The sequence below is a fragment of the Salvelinus alpinus genome, chromosome 26 (genome assembly GCF_045679555.1).
Source record: "Salvelinus alpinus chromosome 26, SLU_Salpinus.1, whole genome shotgun sequence".
Classification (NCBI taxonomy): domain Eukaryota; kingdom Metazoa; phylum Chordata; class Actinopteri; order Salmoniformes; family Salmonidae; genus Salvelinus; species Salvelinus alpinus.
Genome location: NC_092111.1, coordinates 23,224,470 through 23,238,101, shown reverse-complemented (window position 1 = coordinate 23,238,101; position 13,632 = coordinate 23,224,470). Strand labels below are relative to the sequence as shown.

The 13,632-nt window shown below is 42.3% G+C and overlaps 1 protein-coding gene across 3 annotated transcripts in view; it reads right to left on the bottom strand.

The window, feature by feature from the left end:
• The window catches only part of LOC139554967 (ubiquitin-conjugating enzyme E2Q-like protein 1), a 57,169-nt gene extending 44,872 nt beyond the window's left edge, over positions 1-12,297 (bottom strand). The window contains exons 1-2 of one of the 3 annotated variants that reach the window (XM_071368296.1): positions 11,805-12,297; positions 10,563-11,361 (exon numbers count right to left, since the gene is read on the bottom strand). In XM_071368296.1, coding sequence (XP_071224397.1) covers positions 10,563-11,291 — 729 coding nt within the window. In that variant the 5' untranslated portion in view covers positions 11,292-11,361; positions 11,805-12,297. Of the gene's footprint in view, positions 1-10,562; positions 11,485-11,804 lie in introns of all 3 variants that reach the window. The other 2 variants (XM_071368295.1, XM_071368297.1) reach the window with 2 other exon arrangements.
• Positions 12,298-13,632: the final 1,335 nt, after the last annotated feature.

Below are 13,632 nucleotides of genomic sequence, written 5' to 3'. Positions count from 1 at the left end.
CCTCTTGTTCTTATTATGTTCCTGTTCTAGTCTGTTCTAGTTTGACACGCAAAGACCCAAACGGCGTTCCATTGTATGTATGTTGTGACGCTATTACTGTGTAACTCCGGTAGGGCAACATCGGAAAAAAAAATAGCGCACTTGGTAGTGTTAACCGGTGCTCGACCAGTCGGTGAAAGCCAACATCACCCACGTCAGAGAACGGTTGATTGTGAAGGGCAATGAACTCCATTATCTTGGCCTTAATGGATTTTGCCTTTGAGTTGTCTTGCTGAAGTTTTGTTACTCTTTCAAATGACTGCTTGACTTGTTGACTGCTCAACCCACACAGCAGACATTGTGGGCTAAGTTAGGATTGCTGTGTTGCACGTATAGCGCAAAATTTTACGTGGCGTCATTATGTCATGTACCTTCGTTATATAGGTATGCACGTCACCTTTGACATCGGTTTTGCACATCAGCATTAAACTAGACATCGGCCGATACCGATGTTGGCATTTTTAGCTAATATCGTCCGATTCCGATATGTTCACCTATATATCGTGCATCCCTAATTGAGATGCTGAATAAAGACACTGTGTCAGCAGTAATGGCCACCCTTTCTCAAAACCACTAAAATGAGTTGAAAAGTGAGAGAAATGTCTTGGTATTTTACCAGGCAAAATAATCCAGTGAAGACTTATGACTTAAAGACAGACAAAGCCTCTTATCAATAACTCATTGAATTCCTGAAACCTAGGACCCAATCCAGAGAGGTGAAAGCTCAACTGGGTGAGACTGTTTAGCTTGCCTAACTAATCGTTACATTTACATTTTAGTCATTTAGCAGACGCTCTTATCCAGAGCGACTTACCTTGGTATAATCATGTCTGTGTTTTAATAATGTGCCAGTTGACTCTGTTACAACCACTGATTTATATATCCACTAGATAACTGGCAGGGGGCACAGTTTTGAAGCCACTGTGCCTTCATCTCGGCACTCCCCCACCGTTGTAAAAAAATATTTTGAAAGCTATAGAAATGCATTTATTAATGTCTACATTCGTTTTTGACACATTTATTATATTATAGACACCTTAATGCATACTTTTAAATGATATCATATGAGCCAAACATTTTTTTTTTATTATATAAAATCTGTCACGTTCCTGACCTGTTTTCTGTTGTTTTGTATGTGTTTAGTTGGTCAGGACGTGAGCTGGGTGGGAATTCTATGTTGTGTGTCTAGTTTGTCTGTTTCTATGTCCAGCCTAATATGGTTCTCAATCAGAGGCAGATGGTAATCGTTGTCCCTGATTGAGAATCATATATAGGAGGCTTGTTTTGTGTTGGGATTTTGTGGGTGTTTGTTACCTGTCTGTGTGTTTGTGTTCTGCACCAGATAGGTCTGTATCGGTTTTGCACATTTGTTATTTTGTATTGTTGTTTGTAGTGTTTCACTTGTTCTGTATTAAACATGTTGAACACTAGCCGCGCTGCACTTTGGTCCAATCCTTGCTACTCCTCTTCGGATGAAGAGATGGAGGAAAGCCGTTACAAAAATCATTACACTTAAAGTATAGTTTTTGGAGATTACTATTGTTACTGCCCCCACTACAACAAAAACTACTTGAAACATTCAATGTAAATACTATAGAATTCCATTCATTCCTATGGAGGACTGCTCCTACTAGGGAGTGCCAATATGGCCAACCGGTGGCTTCAAAGCCTCTCAATGGCTAATACGTAGCGTCAAAAATCCAGAGTTTATATACATCATTGGTTACAGCCCGACAAGGTTTGTGGTCATCTTTGCCATGGAGAGAGGTTGCCAGGGCGAACGAGAAGTGTCATTACCGTGGTGATTAATACCAGAGGACGACTGGCCACTGGTTAAACACACAACCATTATTAGAACAATTTCAATACACACACGCATGCACAGCTAAATTCATCAACCTCATCAATTATGACCAATTAAACAATTAACAAATGACATTCAAAACAATTTCCTGAATTCTCTTGCACTGATTTAATTAAACTGGATATCACAGCCATTTGAGAGCTAAGCCTTATTTCCCCTAATCAACATTGCCTGGAAGAGAGCAATGTAGAGACTGACTACCACATTGTTTACATTACATCAATCAACAATATCACTCCACCGGCCAGCACACTCCATTAACGTGTGACGATTATGTCTGTCCCCCTAGCCACTGCGCAGCGATTATTTCCTTCCCCTTGGCTGTGTGACGATTATTTCCGTCCCATCTGACCTGTGCAATTGGTATTTCCTTCCTTCCTTCCTTCCTTCCTCTGTGTGTGTGTGTGCGTGTGGACAAAATAGGGACTGAAATAACTCTTTCCTGCCCCAGGCATGTCCGGGCTGACTGACGCTTAACAAGACTGAAATAACAGAGAGAGAGAGAAAAGTGTGTGTGTGTGTGTGTGTGTGTGTGTGTGTGTGTGTGTGTGTGTGTGTGTGTGTGTGTGTGTGTGTGTGTGTGTGTGTGTGTGTGTGTGTGTGTGTGTGTGTGTGTGTGTGTGTGTGTGTGTGTGTGTGTGTGTGTGTGTGTGTGTGTGTGTTACATCCAGAGTGTGCTTGAGGCTGTACACTACAGTTGTCTATCATTGTTAATCTAGTTCACTTAAGCCTTCCCTTCCTTGCTTGCTCACATCCACAGGGACACACACTAGTCCGTTGTGTGAAGTGAAGTGGTTGATGGGTAATCTTGTGAATGGAGATCAATGGGCTGGGCGGCGGGCGCTCCGATCAGGGCCCCAGTGTATCTTGGTAAGAGGCTTTGGGCTTGGGATTATTGCGTAACGCCTAGCTACATGTGCCAGAGAACCGGATCAAGCTTGAGAAACATGCTATGGGACTGGAGAGCTGGGGATATTGTCAACACATCACTGAAGACTTGTTGACTGTGGAAATGCATGTGTAATATGCAAATCGTTGTGGGTTTAGTGATGTCTGACTGTGTGTAGCTTGTGCAACACGCAAGTAGATACAGCACCAGTCAAAAGTTTGGACACACCTACTCATTCAAGGGATTTTCTTTATTTTGACTTATCTACATTGTAGAATAATAGTGAAGACATCAAAACTATGAAATAACACATATGGAATCATGTAGTAACCAAAACAGCATTATCTCAACCAGCTTCACCTGGAATGCTTTTCCAACAGTCTTGAAGGAGTTACATATGCTGAGCACTTGTTGGCTGCTTTTCCTTCACTCTGCGGTCCAACTCATCCCAAACCATCTCAATTGGGTTGACGTCGGGGGATTGTGGAGGCCAGGTCATCTGATGCAGCACCATCACTCTCCTTCATGGTCAAGTAGCCCTTACACAGTCTGGAGATGTGTTGGGTCATTGTCCTGTTGAAAAACAAATGATAGTCCCACTAAGCCCAAACCAGATGATATGGCATATCGCTGCAGAATGCTGTGGTAGCCATGCTGGTTAAGTGTGCTTTGAATTCTAAATAAATCACAGACAGTGTCACCAGCAAAGGACGCCCACACCATCACACCTCCTCCTCCATGCTTCATGGTGGGAACCACACATGCGGAGATCATCCGTTCACCTACTCTGCGTCACGGCGTGGTCGTGTTTCTTGGCCCAAGCAAGTCTCTTCTTATTATTGGTGTCCTTTAGTCGTGGTTTCTTTGCAACAATTCGACCATGAAGGCCTGATTCACGCAGTCTCTTCTGAGCAGTTGATGTTGAGATGTGTCTGTTACTTGAACTCTGTGAAGCATTTATTTGCGCTGCAATCTGAAGTGCAGTTAACTCTAATTAATTTATCCTCTGCAGCAGAGGTAACTCTGGGTCTTCCTTTCCTGTGGCGGTCCTCATGAGAGCCAGTTTCATCATAGCGCTTGATGGTTGTTGCGATTGCACTTGAAATTGACTGACCTTCACGTCTTAGAGTAATGATGGACTGTTGTTTCTCTTTGCTTATTTGAGCCATTCTTGCCATAATATGGACTTGGTATTTTACCAAATAGGGCTATCGTCTGTATACCCCCCTACCTTGTCACAACACAACTGATTGGCTCAAATGCATTAAGAAATTCCACAAATTAACTTTTAACAAGGCACACCTGTTAATTTAAATGCATTCCAGGTGACTACCTCATGAAGCTGGTTTAGAGAATGCCAAGAGTGTGCAAAGCTCTCATCAAGGCAAGGTGGCTACTTTGAAGAATCTAAAATCTAAAATATATTTTTGATTTGTTTAACACTTTTTTGGTTACTACATGATTCCGTATGTGTAATTTCATAGTTATGATGTCTTGACTATTATTCTACAATGTAGAAAATAGTAAAAATAAAGAAAAACCCTGGAATGAGTGGGTGTGTCCAAACTTTTGACTGGTACTGAATATAAAGGGTAAATGGTTTCTAGACTTTTAATAATCTCTTCCTGGTAAAAGATGAAGTGTAGAAAAGCAAAACATTTGAGAGTGAATTTGGTCTTAATTCAACAAAGGTCCTCTCTGGACGTGGTTATGTTCATGGCCGTCATGACCACTGACCTAAATAGCTGTGATAACGTAGTGATAACGTGTGTTCCAAGCATGCGCTGACCAACTGGCAAGTGTCTTCACTGACATTTTCAACCTCTCCCTGTCTGAATCTGTAATACCAACATGTTTCAAGAAGACCACCATAGTCCCTGTGCCCTAGAACACTAAGGTAACCTGCCTAAATGACTACCGACCCGTAGCACTCACGTCTGTAGCCATGAAATGCTTTGAAAGGCTGGTCATGGCTCACATCAACATCATTATCCCAGAAACCCTAGACCCACTCCAATTTGCATACCGCGCCAACAGATCTGTATATAGCAATGATGTCGCTCTTGCTGCTGGTGATTCTCTGATCCACCTCTACCGCAGACGACACCATTCTGCATACATCTGGCCGTTCTTTGGACACTGTGCTAACAAACCTCCAAACGAGCTTCAATGCCATACAACACTCCTTCAGAGGCCTCCAACTGCTTTTAAATGCAAGTACAACTAAGTGCATGCTCATAAACAGCACAGCGCTGTTTATGACTTCAAGCCTATCAACTCCCGAGATTAGGCTGGCAATACTATAGTACCTATAAAAACATCCAATAGTCAAAGGTATATGAAACACAAATGGTATAGAGAGAAATAGTCCTATAATTCCTATAATAACAACAACCTAAAACTTCTTAACTGGGAATATTGAAGCACCGGCTTTCATATGTTCTCATGTTCTGAGCAAGGAACTTAAACGTTAGATGTTTTACATCGTACATATTGCACTTTTACTTTCTTCTCCAACACTGTGTTTTTGCATTATTTAAACCAAATTGAACGTGTTTCATTATTTACTTGAGACGAAATGTATTTTATTTATGTATTATATTAAGTTAAAATAAAAGTGTTAATTCAGTATTGTTTTAATTGTCATTATTTCAAATATTTATATATATATATATATATATATATATATATATATATACACTGCTCAAAAAAATAAAGGGAACACTTAAACAACACAATGTAACTCCAAGTCAATCACACTTCTGTGAAATCAAACTGTCCACTTAGGAAGCAACACTGATTGACAATATATTTCACATGCTGTTGTGCAAATGGAATAGACAAAAGGTGGAAATTATAGGCAATTAGCAAGACACCCCCAAAAAAGGAGTGATTCTGCAGGTGGTGACCACAGACAACTTCTCAGTTCCTATGCTTCCTGGCTGATGTTTTGGTCACTTTTGAATGCTGGCGGTGCTCTCACTCTAGTGGTAGCATGAGACGGAGTCTACAACCCACACAAGTGGCTCAGGTAGTGAAGTTCATCCAGGATGGCACATCAATGCGAGCTGTGGCAAAAAGGTTTGCTGTGTCTGTCAGCGTAGTGTCCAGAGCATGGAGGCGCTACCAGGAGACAGGCCAGTACATCAGGAGACGTGGAGGAGGCCGTAGGAGGGCAACAACTCAGCAGCAGGACCGCTACCTCCGCCTTTGTGCAAGGAGGTGCACTGCCAGAGCCCTGCAAAATGACCTCCAGCAGGCCACAAATGTGCATGTGTCTGCTCAAACGGTCAGAAACAGACTCCATGAGGGTGGTATGAGGGCCCGACGTCCACAGGTGGGGTTGTGCTTACAGCCCAACACCGTGCAGGACGTTTGGCATTTGCCAGAGAACACCAAGATTGGCAAATTCGCCACTGGCACCCTGTGCTCTTCACAGATGAAAGCAGGTTCACACTGAGCACATGAGCACATGTGACAGACGTGACAGAGTCTGGAGACGCCGTGGAGAACGTTCTGCTGCCTGCAACATCCTCCAGCATGACCGGTTTGGCGGTGGGTCAGTCTGGTGTGGGGTGGCATTTCTTTGTGGGGCCGCACAGGCCTCCATGTGCTCGCCAGAGGTAGCCTGACTGCCATTAGGTACCGAGATGAGATCCTCAGACCCTTTGTGAGACCATATACTGACACATACACATTTGTGGCCTGCTGGAGGTCATTTTGCAGGGCTCTGGCAGTGCACCTCCTTGCACAAAGGCGGAGGTAGCGGTCCTGCTGCTGGGTTGTTGCCCTCCTACGGCCTCCTCCACGTCTCCTGATGTACTGGCCTGTCTCCTGGTAGCGCCTCCAACCTCTGGACACTACGCTGACAGACACAGCAAACCTTTTTGCCACAGCTCGCATTGATGTGCCATCCTGGATGAACTGCACTACCTGAGCCACTTGTGTGGGTTGTAGACTCCGTCTCATGCTACCACTAGAGTGAGAGCACCGCCAGCATTCAAAAGTGACCAAAACATCAGCCAGGAAGCATAGGAACTGAGAAGTTGTTTGTGGTCACCACCTGCAGAATCACTCCTTTTTTGGGGGTGTCTTGCTAATTGCCTATAATTTCCACCTTTTGTCTATTCCATTTGCACAACAGCATGTGAAATTTATTGTCAATCAGTGTTGCTTCCTAAGTGGACAGTTTGATTTCATAGAAGTGTGATTGACTTGGAGTTACATTGTGTTGTTTAAGTGTTCCCTTTATTTTTTTGAGCAGTGTATATATATAAAAAAATCGGCCGATTAATAGGCATCGGCTTTTTTTGGTCCTCCAATAATCGGTATCGGCGTTGAAAACGCAGAGGGTAGTGCGTACTGCCCAGTACATCACCGGGGCCAAGCTTCCTGCCATCCAGGACCTCTATACCAGGCGGTGTCAGAGAAGGGCCATAAAAATTGTCAAAGACTCCAGCCACCCTAGTCATAGACTGTTCTCTCTGCTACTGCATGGCAAGTGGTACTGGAGCACCAAGTCTAGGTCCAAGAGGCTTCTAAACCGTTTCTACCCCCAAGCCATAAGACTCCTGAACACTTAATCAAATGGCTACCCAGACTATTTGTATTGCCCCCCCCCCCCATGCTGCTGCTACTCTCTGTTATTATCTATGCATAGTCACTTTAATAACTCTACCTACATGTACATATTACCTCAATTACCTTGACACCGGTGCCCTACACATTGACTCTGTACCGGTACCCCCTGTATATAGCCCCTCTATTGTTATTTACTGCTGCTCTTTAATTATTTGTTATTCTTATCTCTTACTTTTTTGGGGGTATTTTCTTAAAACTGCATTTTTGGTTAAGGGCTTGTAAGTAAGCATTTCACTGTCTACACCTGTCGTATTCGGCGCAGACAAATGAACATTTATTTGATTTGATAATGCTGATAATCACCCATGGTCAAACCACTTCTAAAAACCATTCAGTGCTTGAATTGGAGCGGTGCAGCTCACATGTTCTACAGCTTGAGTACCACTTATAGAATATTCACTCTAATATATGAACTCTGGTATTGTCAAATTAAAGAACCAGCACCTTTTTAATTGGTCTTCAATCTAAAAACGTAAAGTCTTCTTCTGCTACCCTGGGGTCTAGTACACAGCCATGGGGAAACCATAGGAATCTATTGTCTTTCTACTCAGTAATTACATCATCGTCCCATTCAGGAGATGGTTGTTATTGGAGGTGATCATTTTTATCTCAAGCAGAACCACCACAGGGAACCACAGAGTAGCAGTACTAGTGGCACTAGAGGAGGAATCACTTTGTGTTAGTTTCACATTCAGGATGTGGCAAACCAATCACATAGGAAATCAGGAAACACACATACAGAGATGCACACGCACACACTTGCATAATTAATCAATATTGTTTTCATTAGCAAACTGGAGGAGGAAGGCACTGGGAAGTAATTAGTGTACACTGACTGCAGAGCTGCTCCCTCTCTCTCTCTCTCTTACTATCTCCCCATCAGAATGTAATCAGAGATAAGATAGAAAAAACAACCGACTAATCCAGATGATGACAAAAGGTCTTCACTGTCGTGAGTCATTTCTAGAACCTTGTGATGTTCTGTTTTGACTGATACTGAAAAAAAATAAAAAATAAAATGGTGTACTCTGAATACTGAATGTGTGTGTGTGTGTGTGTGTGTGTGTGTGTGTGTGTGTGTGTGTGTGTGTGTGTGTGTGTGTGTGTGTGTGTGTGTGTGTGTGTGTGTGTGTGTGTGTGTGTGCAATTTTGAAAGTAAAGATGACCTCTTAAAGCTAAATAACTATCACAAGTTCCCCCGGAGACCATTTCCAGTGGCAGTCATGTTATTTGGGTCTCTCTCACTAGCCTTAAGGCCTCAACCAGTGGGATAGAGATGAGAACCACTACGTTCACAGCTGCATCTGCTCACAATGCATCATTAGGATCTAATTGGCTCATAATACATTATAAATGTATTAAGTGTAAATGAATTACTTGAGATGATGTGTACATCACCAATCTATATTATTGATGTCTTTGCTATGGATCCTTTTGGGTGTTTTTCCTTACATTGCCCATGCATTTACGATTGTGACCACATCTTATGTGTCAATGTACCTGAATTATTTGAAGTGATATGCACGACATCAATGCATAATATTGAAAACAGAACCACCACACATACCTTTGCCTTACATTGTCCATTAGACTAAGCATATTTTTCTTCCTCTCTAATAATTCATACATTTAATAGACCTATAATAACACCTGCATGACCCAATGTCAACTGGAATTCAACTGAAATTCCGTTACATCATCAAAGAGAAAAGGGATAAACTACCACTCTTAGGTCACTGGAGGGAAATCTGGTGACATGCTTACATAAATTCCTCCTGTCATAACGCTATCATAACAATGACGTCAGATGTGACGGGCAAACCCGAACCGTCAGTCAAAGCAGCTAGATTCAAGGAATGACAAGCAATAGCGTTCTAATGCATGAAATGCTCTACTTGTGGTGTATTTCATGCATCAGCGTACTGATTGAATAGGATCAGGTCAACAAACATGATCAATTATAGGGAAATGATCATATTTGATGACAGAGGGGGTGAGAATGTAGCAGTGTCTGATTTACATAAGTTCTGCTCAGTCTGTCTCTGTCAAAGAGGACAGGACAGGTAGAGGAGAGACAAGCTACTGACTCACTGGAATGATACGTGGTCTATGTGGTTCCAATGACTTTATAGGCTACCTGCAGTAGTTAAATTACATTTTTTATTACATTTTTACATATATGATTTCAAATCATTCCTGTAGGCTTGAGGAAATGAAACCCCCATACACATGTATTCTATATCTGGCCAATAATTAGATTATCTGGAGTGACATTTTTTCCCCCCTTAATAGTGAAGATTTCTGGAGGTGATAAAAGATGATGCATTCCAATGAGGAGATAGGAGGAATATACATCTCACACAGAGTAGAGAACATTCAGAGCACAGCAGCGAAATGGCGGCTGTAGTGTCACAGCTAAAGATTAATCACGTCTAAGATGGGGAGATGGATTCCTGCCTCTCTCTTCCTCTCTCAGAGCTGGGGGAGAGATATAGGTCTCACTATATGAGATTTGTATCACAGTAAAACACCATTCTGATTCTGCTCAGTTTGGCAGATATGAGCAATGGCAAGCTACAACTAACTCTCACAGTCTCATGACAGAATTAGACGTTCATCCAAGTTTCTCAAGCATCAAATTTCGAAATTGTTGCAAAGATCAAATTTCAAAGTGTTTAAGGTTAAGTTAAGGCATTAACTCCGAAATCCTAAAGTATGGGCTAACGTTTGGGATAGGGTTAAAACAAAAAATCTCAAAAACAACTTTCTATTACTGGATTCCAACTTGCAACCTTTGGAATCAGAGGCAGGTGCTTTTGCCCATCCTTGTCCACAACGCAGTAGAAAAACAGAAACCTACTTGAAGGTAACAGTGCTCAGACATGGATGGACGTTGAATACTGACTTGTATCATGGATGGACGTCAAATACTGACTTGTATCATGGGTGACCTAGCTGCAACTACTTCGTATTGACAGGTTTTATGCAGTATGGGTTCACTAAATTAACATTATGCATGTTGCATGAGTGTCAGGTATGAACATTCAACACTAAATATTCAGCGTCCGCTGTGTCTGATGTTTCAAAACACACACCGGAAGAATGCATTAATAAAACAAATATCCTTACCTGTCCTTTTACCAGACTTGCCGCAAATTGTCTCATCACGGCTTCCACTGTGTAGGCGCTGGACCATCCGCGGGGGGTTAACAACTCCATACATATCGCTCCACCGTCCAGAACGTACCCGTTTTCCAACCGGGGGGTGAGCACCCTCATGAATGGCGGAGAGAACGGGAAATTGTCGGGGAAAGAGACATTCAGCAGAATGAACTCGGTGTTTGTTTCTTTCATGTCCTGCCACAGCGCCGAGTCTTTGTCCACCTGGTGGAGCTTGACGTTCCAGTCAAATAGATTGTCGTCGACCAGCTCGACCGTTATAAAGTTGTCTCCCAACCGCCGGATCTCCTGGAGTTCCTTCATAAGTCTCCTCGTCCGGACTTGGGTGCAGTGCTGCCGGTGAGGGGCTAGTGGTGGTATTGAGGCACTGGTCGCTGATTTTCCAACCCCGATCCCACCTCCTCCTCCGCCTCCCATCTGCTGTTTCTCATTGGCGTCCTTGCCCTGTTGCTTATCCTTTACGGACGGTTTGTCCTTGCTGTTGTGCTGGTCCAGCTTCTTCGCTTTGATCTCGGGGGTGCTGAGGAGGTTGTTGGTCTCGTTGGTGGTCTGACAGTGCTGCTTGGTGTTCTTGGTGTTCCCCTTGGTCCCCTTTAGCGAGCCCTGGTGATGCTTGGGGTCCTCTGTGTCCCGGTCGTGAAGACGAATCAGACCGATTTTCCGCAGTAGAGTGGCCATTATGTTTTCGCCGAGCGCAGGGCGATCGAAATTCACGATTCTCCCTTTACAGACAACCACTGATGTTAGACTGTGGAACCGTAAAAAAAATCGTCAACAGTGTGCTGCAATCGCTCAGCTATACTGCAGCCTCTGGACTGACGCTTGCATGTAGCCTAGTCTTTCTTCAGTGCATCATTCCGATGAGGTCCGACTGAAAAAACACACAAGCCATGAATAAACCGATGAACTGCTGTTTAATCGATTTGCAGTCTAATAAATCTGCCACTGAATATAAAAAATGATCATATTCAATAGTAGCCTAGTGGACTGACTGTGTTGTGGCTATTGACTGCATTCCTAGTTGCAATGGCTGCTTAATAGCTCTGCTATTATCCAATAGGCTACAAAGCGCACCGAATAGATAGCTGCTTTGAAATAAGCCTATACACTATTATGTATGTTAGAAACGAATATAGTTAACACATAGAACACCAGCTTCTCTATTTTGATATAGCCTACACGTCGACTTACCATTTATAAGTCCGTTCGGAAAAATGTAGCCTTTGCCACGGAAAGGCGAATCTGCAGCAGCACTGGCAGCAGCTATTACAGTGGAGAGGGATATCAAACCGTTACTATCCAGCAACGTTCCCGTTGATGTGACCTGGAAGAGCGAGCTAAAGCCTTTGATGTAACTGCAGCTGCCGCGACACTGTATCTACTGAGGACAAACCAACTCCACTAATCCTTGGCGAGGACTCACACAATCCTCGTTAGCTCGCTGCGCTCACTCACACACAGATAGCAGTAGCGGAACGGAACGACCGGCCAGACGTGGGTTGGCTTTGGCCGCTCTACCTTGATGGAATGGATAATGATGTGGACTGGAGTGAGAGCGATAGATGTGGACGGAAGAGGAGAGCTTGAAAGTGGGCTGGGCTTTTTAGCCAATGTCATCCTATCAGCCGATACATCAGGTTTTTCTACTCCCCTATAGATCTCCCCTTTGCAGGCCTATATGTCTCAGGGTGGGGGTCAATTCCCTTCAATTCCAGTCAAGTCAGAAAGTAGGGTGATGTCAGCATTAGTGGGACATCAGGTGTTGTGGTACATTTGTGTTTGAGGGTACTGTTCTATGTTGATTTTGCAACCCTATCACAATAAATGTTATTGGGCTGTTGGTGAATCAATGAAAATGTTATTTGGCATTGCTTCGTGAACAACAGGTATACTAACAGTAGGGTTGGGTAGGTTACTTTCTAAATGTAAACCGTTACAGTTACTAGTTATCTGTCCAAAATTGTAATCAGTAATGTAATTTTGGGATTAACCAAACTCAGTAACGTAATCTGATTACATTCAGTTACTTTTATATTACTTTCCCCTTAAGAGGCATTAGAAGAAGACAAAAAGGTATGTTACCACTTGAATGACATCTACTGCAGGATAAATCAATATAAAAGTTTACATAGCTAGCCATATATGGATAATACATTTGACTTTATGGGTTGATTATGTTGGCTTCTTCTAACCCATCACTTTCTACTACATATAATAATACAATTAAATTATATATTTTTATTAAAAACCAAAGTCTATCAGAATTCCAGTCATTCCAGTAAATGTTATAGCCCTTGATCTTCAAGAATAGGACTTGGAAATATGGAAGTCTAGATTAGCCAAATTGTTCTACCTGAGCATAACCCCAAAACTAAGGATATATTAGCCAGCCCTACTCTGTTGTTTATGATTTTGTTGTCATGGAGGACTGATTGGGCTCATTGATTCGAGTTTAAAAATGTATGCTGCGCTCATGGAATGGCATGCTTTGAGCACCGCTGAAAAGTGCTATTTACATGTACAAATTAATGCTGTATGCTGCATTTGCTGTAGCCCTATTGTTTACCTTTTTGTTGGTGACACTTTGATATCTTGATAATATGCAGCTGTTTAAATCCACAGAAGAAACAATAACAAAATGGTCGCCCGGCATCTGTTTTGGTAAAAAGCTGAGGGATGAGTCTGGAAAAATGAAACCACTCTCAGATTAATAGACAGAGCTATGGATGCAAGGACTGACCATCCATGATATAAAAAGTATTGTTTTAACCATGTTATGAGGTTATACAGTTATACAGTTTGTTTACATTTATAATGTTTTCAAACATTGGAGATATAAAAGCTTATATTTTGGGTTCTCATGGAGTGTGACTAAATTCACTAGGCATTTATTTATAAGTTATATTCTTCAAGAATCAATGGATATATATAGTAACAGTCAAAATTTTGGAATCATCTGCTCATTCAAGGGTTTTTCTTTATTTTTACTATTTTCTACATTGTAGAATAATAGTGAAAA